Here is a 9,411-nt window from a genome sequence, read left to right as displayed (position 1 = left end):
AGGGAGTTGAAGGGTGGGTCAGTAAATTTGCAGATGATACGAAGGTTGGTGGAGTTGTGGACAGTGAGGAGGGCTGTTGTCGGCTGCAAAGAGACTTAGATATGATGCAGAGCTGGGCTGAGGAGTGGCAGATGGAGTTCAACCCTGCCAAGTGTGAGGTTGTCCATTTTGGAAAGACAAATAAGAATGCGGAATACAGGGGTTAACGGTAGGGTTCTTAGTGAGGTGGAGGAACAGAGGGATCTTGGGGTCTATGTTCATAGATCTTTGAAAGTTGCCACTCAGGTGGATAGAGCTTGTAAGAAGGCTTATGGTGTATTAGCATTCATTAGCAGAGGGATTGAATTCAAGAGTCGTGAAGTGATGTTACATTTGGAGTACTGTGTGCAGTTCTGGTCGCCTCACTTTAGGAAAGATGTGGAAGCTTTGGAGAGGGTGCAGAGAAGATTTACCAGGATGTTGCCTGGAATGGTGAATAGGTCGTATGAGGATAGGTAGAGAGTGCTAGGCCTTTTCTCGTTGGAACGGCGAAGGATGAGGGGTGACTTGATAGAAGTTTATAAGATGACCAGAGGAATAGATAGAGTAGACAGTCAGAAACTTTTTCCCCGGGTGCAACAGAGTGTTACAAGGGGACATAAATTTAAGGTGAAGGGTGGAAGGTATAGGGGAGATGTCAGGGGTGGGTTCTTTACCCAGAGAGTGGTGGGGGCATGGAATGCGCTGCCTGTGGAAGTGGTAGAGTCAGAATCTTTGGTGACCTTTAAGCGGCAATTGGATAGGTACATGGATGGGTGCTTAAGCTAGGACAAATGTTCGGCACAACATTGTGGGCCGAAGGGCCTGTTCTGTGCTGTATTGTTCTATGGACAATGTGATTTCTCATGCTTTGACTGGAAATTTTGCTGTGAATTATCTGAGCACCAAAAATAATACTAGACATTAGTTATATTTATATATTAAATGAGAATGAATGGGTCAATATGTTAAATATTAATCTACATGTGATTTATTTTTTAAAAATTCATTTGAGAGATGTGGGCATCACCAGGTGATCAGGATTTATTGTCCGTCCCTAGTAGCCCTTGGTGACCGATGCAACAAAATGGTTTCCTAGGCTATTTCACAGGCCAATTGCGCATCAACCGCATTGCTGTGGGTCTGGAGTCACATGTAGGTCAGACCAGGTGAGGGTGGTAGATTTCCTTCCCTGAAGGACATTAGTGAACCAAATGGATTTTTCCAACAATTGACAATAATTTCATGGTCATTAGAATTTTTATTACAGATTTTTATTTAATTCAATTCCAGTATCTGCCTTCTGGATTCAAATGCTTATCCAGAGAACATTAGCTGAGTTTCTGGATTAGTAGTCTATAGATAATACCATTATCAAACCTAAGGATTCATTTCTGCAACTTTGAAGATAGGTGTTATGAAGATACTTATTGTTATTTTTGACAATTCAGGTCCAAGGGATTGTGAAAACTGGTTCATTTGGAGTTCTGATGTGTTTGAACTTAACTGGTCACGATTATTAGAAGGTGGGACACTTTCTCAAAGCTTCTTCTGGAAAGTCACATACCTTACTTAACTACTTGGATTTTTTTTGGAAATCACATGTCTGATTTCATGGTCATCAGAAGCTGTGACAAATTTGTTTCTGTTTAAAACTGGGTTTAGGGTGGAGCCTATGAAGTCCTTTGCCACATTTCTGAAGAATTCCTTTTAGGATTCCAAAAGGTGACAGAGAAGCTGAAAAAGCAATTCCATAAAAAGATTTCTGGTCAAATTTGTCTCGTCATCACCTGAATGCGCTGTTACAAGACCCCAATGGGGTGGGTTCGTGGGTGTGCATGCTCACGTGCATGTGCTAGGATGCCAGACTGGAATTAGCTGGAATGTTACACACCTTATCCTTTTGCCTTCAAGAACTAACCATTACTTAATCAGTTTTTTGTTCAAAATTAATCCGGTCTAAACTTAGAATGCATATATTGGAATGGGCCCTCAAATCATCAGGTTTATTTAAGCATAGATTTAGGCATTGCATTTTTGGTGAAGTAGACCAAATCAACATGCAGTTTTACAAAGGTATCAGAGCAATAGATAGCGGTCAGTTTGGAAGCAGAGACAAATTGGACTCAAAAGGTTAACAGTTTCTTTCCTCACAGTTACTGCCAGACCTGCTGAGTTTATTCAGCGAGGAGAAAGTGAGGTCTGCAGATGCTGGAGATCAAAGTTGAAACTTTATTGCTGGAACAGCACAGCAGGTCAGGCAGCATCCAGGGAACAGGAGATTCGACGTTTCGGGCACAGGCCCTTCTTCAGGATTCCTGAAGAAGGGCCTGTGCCCGAAACGTCGAATCTCCTGTTCCCTGGATGCTGCCTGACCTGCGGTGCTGTTCCAGCAATAAAGTTTCAACTGAGTTTATTCAGCACCTTCTGTTTTTGTTTCAGGTCTCCAGTACCCACACTACTTCGCTTTTAGCTAGTTGGTGTCAGTGCTTTCCTGAACAGAGGGCTTGTAGATACTTCAGACCTCTGGAGCAGGTGGGGCTTGGCCCTCTGTTGCAACACAGGACCTCTCAGCAAAGGTGCTTGTGGTATTGTCCCAACCTGTCATTCAGGAGGTCTGGGTATAAGATTGCTCAGAGTACCAAGTGACCTCAATGTAAAAATGATCAGTTTCCAGTGATTTACTGTCAAAAAGCAGCAAAGACATGAAATCCCAGAATATTACATCAGCAAAGATGTTTGAGAAAGGAGGATTCAGACACCAAAAACACAAAATCTAATGCAGATTGGGATCCTAAAGGTGATGTCATTGCCAAGTTGATTCAGAATAGTTTAGGTTAGATTCCCTATAGTGTGGAAACAGGCCCTTCAGCCCAACCAGTCCACACCGACCCTCCGAAGAGTAACCCACCCAGACCCATTTCCCTCTGCCGAGTACACCTAACATTATGGACAATTTAGCATGGCCAATTCACCAGACCTGCACAATCTTTGGATTTTGGGAGGAAACCGGAGCACCCGGAGAAAACCCATGCAGACACGGGGAGAACATGCAAACTCCATAAAGACAGTTGCCAAAGGCTGGAATCAATCCTGGGACCCTGGTGCTGTGAGACAGCAGTGCTAACCACTGAGACACCATGCCACCCCCTTGATTTGTTTAAATCAAACTCTTTACATGGGACACTAAAGACCACAAAATTGCTGAATCTTGAAATGCTTTAGTTATGGTTAAAAGCAACTTTGTAGCTAATTTATTCAATAAACCATGCTACATTAATTTAATAATTAATTACTGTACTTTTCCCACCTTTCAAATTGGTAGTTAACCATATCAGCTGTTCACTTCAACACTTAACATACAAGCTGTCACCCCCTTTTTGGAGGGGCTTTGTGGCTGCAATAATTGACTAACATGTCTATATTCAGGATAACAGCAAATTGTTTGAACACATTTAGTATCTTTCCTTTGTACTCAAAAAAGTACACCTTAATAAAGTTCAACCAAATGCCTCAAATAATGAGTTTATGTTTACTAATTTTACAGACAATAAATGCGCAGATTATTACTAAACCTTGGGCTGCAAACCTTATTGACATTTTAGCTTTTTTGATGCCCATGATATCCAAATTGCAGCCTTTGTGGATACCTATTAGCCTTAAACATAGTATTTTACTGGTTGAATGAACCATTCTAATATTACCATTTGTCAACAGTGGGTCAGTTGGGAGCAATCTAGCCCCTCAAAATGGAGAGTTACAATCTCACTGTAGGATTTCAACACAAAATTTAGTCCTGACATCACAGTGCTGTACTCAAAGTGCTCTATTGAAAATGCTGTCCATCAGATGAGACATTGAAAAATGAAGCTCTGTCTGCCTTCAGAGGTGAGCATGAAAGATTTAAAGATATACTTCAAAGTACAGGGGAGGTGACCATGGTGCCCTGGCCCACATTCATCCATCAATCAATATCGGAAAAACAAACTGAGTATGTTCACATTTAGCTTCTAATTGGGTTGTGCTATGTCAAATTGACTGTTGTTTTTCCTAAATTACACCAATGATGATCTCAATAGTAATTAATTGGTTACGAAGTGTTTTTGTATGTCCAGTGGACATCAATAGACTTTTACTTTCAGGATGCAAAAAAGAAACTCAGCAGAAATTCACTATATTTCGTCACCCAATTGATAAGGACAGTGACAAGCCGGACAGAGTAACACAAGAGCAGAACTGGATAAGAAGTGATATTTTGACATTTTCCTGACTATGCAGAGTGGAAACTATAGCACCATACTAAACACCGAACTAAGGTACAGATTAAACCAACTTCCAGTCTTGAAATAACGTAAATATTCCGAAACACAAGCTTTGAAATATACAATAAACCACTTGCAACCTTAAACTGACAATTCCAATAGAATTATGATCTGATTCACAAGTATTAATAAGTAATGCCAATTAAAGTTTGTTGGGTATTTTTCCAAATTAAAGGACCTTAATAAAAGGCAAGTCAGTTTTCTCTACTACTTTCACTATCATATTATATGGCTGACCAAGATAGTCTGTTCATCACAGATGTTAGTTTTCAATTACTTTAAAGATTTCCAAGTCTTATTATTGTAGTCCAAGCAAATTAAATGGCACTGTGAAGTCATGTCTGTAAAAATATGATTATTTTCTCAAATGAAGTTAGATCATTTTTCAATGTAATTACTTCATCAAGAATTTATATTTTTAGCTTCAAAATTCAGGCTAAAATAGCATCCTCCATAACACAGCAGAGACGCCATTTACAAAAGCAACTCCATTTTAAATAACACGATTCTTTTGCCAACCTTTCAATGCTGCCCATACACAGAGATCAGCCAGTGTCAATTCATGTCCAACCAGGAATGTCCTGAGAGAAAGTGCATAATTCAGCTCTTGTATTGCTGCAGGGAACACAGCAGAACTTGCCAACCTTGTTTTGCTGAACTCCAACCAATGGTCCACCTGCCAACAGAAGGATTATCGCAAAAAGTTCAAAGTTATTAATTTGATAGTAGCAATATCCACACAGGTACAATGTTAAAAGGTAATGCAAGTGATTTAATGCAAGTTTTTATTAAAGGCAAGTAATCCTTGGTTCATGACATTTATCAAAAGATAATTCTTGTTGCTATGACAACACTGCAAAATAAATGACGAAAGCAGGAATCCTATTACTTTGTAGTATGCTATAAAGTTTGCATTACTTAAGTGTCTTTTAAAAAGTTGATGTTTTAATTTTGTTTCATAAAAACCAAATACTTTGACTCTAATCTCAAAATAAAATTAGAATCCTACCTAATACAAATTAGTAATAAATATGTCAATTAGTCTTGCAACTTGCAACTGGCTTTCAGAAATTTATTTTTAAAAATCATTACATAAATGTTAACACCATAAGAGATTATGGAAAGTTAGGTTACTAAAAATCTGGATTGCATAGTTAGGAAAATGCATGTCCTTTAACATGCAGACAATACTGTCACTAAAGTCACATCCTTAAGAATGTCAGACAAAATATACAAGTCGATATGTTTTAATACCATATCCAATCGCTCTATCTTATGCATACACACAAATGATTCAGTGTCAATTCATGCATGTCCTTTCACAGGGACCTGTAATTATTCCAGCATTGCACAGTTCTAAACATTCACTCCAAACTCATCATAACCTGGATATAATTGGGAATAACTCACTATTTAAGTGATCATTTTCGAAAGATTTTGGATCCCAACTCTAATATTTCACTCAACCCCTAATGAACTGCCAAGCAAAATCATGTTTACTATTTTGCTTTTCTGAAAGCCTTATTATAAACAGAAAACTTGACTTTAAATTGCAGGCATTTTCTTCTTCCACTACATTAACTGTTTATTGCAAGGAAGGAAGAACTGTATTTTTCCAACCTCAAGTAACTTTCTCCCCAGCAACTGGGACTTTACAATGGGATATGGATCCAAGAACCTTCAGCTAAGGCATCAAAGAGCTATCCTACACTCTTTATTCAAAGCTTACTCATGAGCAATAACCATTTAACAAGGTAACCAACAAAGGCAATTGAAACTGTACTCCCAAAACGTTAATGCCTTTAGAAAAAGGACAAAATGAAATTGTGGCTGAGGCTGGTAGATGGGGATGATAAAAAGAATAGGCACTAACATAGAAGTTACTATGAAATTTAAGTTTGTTTTCCTACAGAAATTTCTGAATTCTCTTTCCAAAAGTCCTGAGAATTGCAAACATTTAAATGTAAAGCAAAAACTCAAAATAATTCATTGCAGATAATTAACTTTCTAACTTGAACATTCTAAATCCACTATATCAGTAAGGTAAAAAAAACAGTGGCACAAAAATTACTTCCATCTGTCCCAAATGGTGTAGAGTTACAGAATTTTACAAAAAGACAAGCTGACGTGGCAGCAGGGCCCAAATTCAATGTACATGTCCTCAATTCTTTAGATTCACAATAGTTCCAAACAATAAAAGTCATTTAGTGGGTGACAGATGTAAATTACATGCAATAAAACAAATACCGTAAAAATCCTCACCACCACTTCAAGCATTCTGAGAGCCAAGACAATGTTCGAATGCATGAATTTAAATCTACAGAATTCACTATTGTTTAAATACCAAGGTTTTTAACACTATAGACCTTTAGGTCTTGATTAAAGCTTATATTTGAAGAAACTAATCTTCAAAAACGTAAGAACATGTGCAATTTCTAAGAATAAGATCAGAATGAAGCTCACAAAATATAGTGTGTTTTTTTTAATTTTAATCATCAATTGGTTCAAATTGAAATTATACTTCATATTGAATTCACACTGCTGATATCTCCAATTAAATCATATAGATTGACAGCCTTAGCCTATTGGAATCTCAAAAACTATAGAAATGGGTTGCTGTGTTTACAGAAGGGGTTCAATGGATTTACAAATATTGATGCTTCTGGATTTCTTTAAACAGACAAAAATTAAGTTAACAAAATAGAAAAAAATTAACAATTATGCAGTAATCAGATCAAATGTTGGGTGCTTAGATTCTTGCAGACGTTGTTTAAAAATATTTGCATATGATTTACACTTTTTAGCTTTCACCGATGTCAAATATTTAAAATTCACATCTTGACATGGATGCATTTTCAGTAGTTCAGTACAGTAAAATTATTTCCACTTCCCATGTCAATTTCCTTATATTAACTCATCAATTTATCACACTCAGTCCGAGATAACTTGAAGGAATTATATTGTGTTACATAGGAATACTTTGGAAGTCAGAAATAGTAAGAACAAAAGGCACAGAAATGAGTTTAAGCAAAGCTGCCAAGACATGGATAGAAATGGGCAACGTTATGAAGGTGCAAGTAGTCAGCTTTGATGTTAGAGAGGATAAGGAGTTAGAACTTCAGTTCAGGGCCAGATTCTAACAGTCTTGCTCAGCTCACCACAGAGTCTGGGGGATACATAGCATCAGTGAATAGGAATGAGTAACCAGGAACAATAGCTTCAGGCTTCCTAATATTCTCAAGGAAAAATTTTAACTAATACAATATTGAATATCAGACATTTTTAGGTCAAAATTCTGCATCTCTCTCTCAGAACTGTGACAGCACCTGAATCACAAGGATGGCAGCTGTTTAAGAAAGGCAGCTCAGTCACATAACCAAAGTCAATGATAAGCAATATGTGCTTGCTTTGTCAGTGACACTCATATTCCAAAAGCAAGTGAAACTAAAAGATCAGGAATGAGCAAAGAGAGGTGTTGACAAGGAAATGTCAGTAATTCACTGTTCAGAGTTCTGGAAGTGGACAACATAAGTAATAAGATCAGAGCCACCTGCATGCCTAAAAGCATACGAGTGATTATGCATTAAAAGAGTACTTAAAAGAAAGTGAGCTCTAACAACAACTTCCAAAACTTTAGAAAATATCTAAGTCAAAGAATTAGAGCTGCTGGGAAGGGAGTTGGCTCATGTTCCTCTCTGATCCAGGGAGAGTGTTCCAGAGAAAAAGAAATCAGGTGAATCTTTTTCATTACAGATTCTTGACTCAAACTTTCAAGGGGAAAGAAACTTGCAGCAAGAGAAACTGACAACAGCATAACATGGTGTGGTATCATAACATGGTGATGTGATGTCAGGGGAGTGGTATGGGAAAATGTAAAGAGTGAGAAAGGAAACAGATATAGCCTGAGGATCATGATTAGCATGTCAACATTGTATCGATAGAAAGAGTAATGATAAAATATAAACTCCAATAGTCAGGCTCACTGGGAGTATTTGTTGAGTGGGAAGATACCATGTAAAGCAAAAACCTGGTGATCATCGAAGCAAATCGACAGCCACAGAACAGTCAGGATAAGGCTGCCGTGGGCGAGAAATAAAAAATTATCAAATCTAATTGGTCACAGAGTTTCCACAGAAATAAAGGCATGTATTCATAAGTGATTCATACCAGCCAGAAGTACCAGTCAGATGGTTAATTGCTAGCTCTATTTTCAACTAAGAGTTTAAATCAAGATTATTAGTCTTTTATTTTCCCTTCAACTTCTAGGGAAATGACATGATTTTAATTGGCTTTCCACAGTTCCATAGAATTAATTAATTTAAAATTAGTGAATTTACTCTGATCTTACATATAGATTTGTGGGACTTGGGCTTTTACTTCTGTCCCATTACTGCTGCTGGTGGGTGGTCAGTGTCTAGCCTGTTAGGTAAGGGTCAAAATGGTCTTCCATCAGCAACGATTAGTTAAGATTGTTGAGTGAAAGTTTAGTCATATGTTTTGATCAAGAAAAAAAAACACTAAATATTTTCTATAGAATTTATTAGAATAAAAATATTAGAATCCACAGAATCAGACATACAAAAAAACTAATAATGCAGACAAATTTAAATGGTCACTTCGACAATACGGTTGGCAATGGAAACTAGACATTGTGGTACTGTTAACTATCTCAATTATTTTGTCATCTACAAACCAAATCAAAGTGCTAAAAGACAAGAGAAGTCATTTACTTCTACCTGAGACAGGACAGTTAAAACAACACACCCAATTAAACATTGATTGAATTCTCTTATGAAAATACAAGCAACAATTAGCCAGCAACCATGACCTGCTGAAATTCAAGACTCATGTAGCTATCAGATATCTTATTCTTAAAGGCAGATATTTCCATTAAAAATACTGCTCGTGATGATTATACCTGTCCATTGCTAAGACTAATATGTTGTCCTACAGATGCTCAAACTCTTACCTCAGTTTGTTCTAGTAGATTACATCCATAGAGCTTATTTTCTGTATCTACCCGAGCCAGGTAGCGAACGATGGAATTCACATCATTAAATACAATGTCTCT

At 37.4% G+C, this 9,411-nt stretch overlaps 1 protein-coding gene across 2 annotated transcripts in view; it reads right to left on the bottom strand.

Moving 5' to 3' along the window:
• eprs1 (glutamyl-prolyl-tRNA synthetase 1) overlaps window positions 1-9,411 on the bottom strand; it is a 97,549-nt gene that overhangs the window by 67,407 nt on the left and 20,731 nt on the right. For both annotated transcript variants that reach the window (XM_043695780.1, XM_043695781.1), the window contains exons 3-4: window positions 9,310-9,409; window positions 4,860-5,016 (exon numbers count right to left, since the gene is read on the bottom strand). In XM_043695780.1, coding sequence (XP_043551715.1) covers window positions 4,860-5,016; window positions 9,310-9,409 — 257 coding nt within the window. The remainder of the gene's footprint in view (window positions 1-4,859; window positions 5,017-9,309; window positions 9,410-9,411) is intronic.

The sequence above is a fragment of the Chiloscyllium plagiosum genome, chromosome 9 (assembly GCF_004010195.1).
Source record: "Chiloscyllium plagiosum isolate BGI_BamShark_2017 chromosome 9, ASM401019v2, whole genome shotgun sequence".
Classification (NCBI taxonomy): Eukaryota; Metazoa; Chordata; class Chondrichthyes; order Orectolobiformes; family Hemiscylliidae; genus Chiloscyllium; species Chiloscyllium plagiosum.
This window is presented reverse-complemented; position numbering and strand designations above follow the sequence as displayed.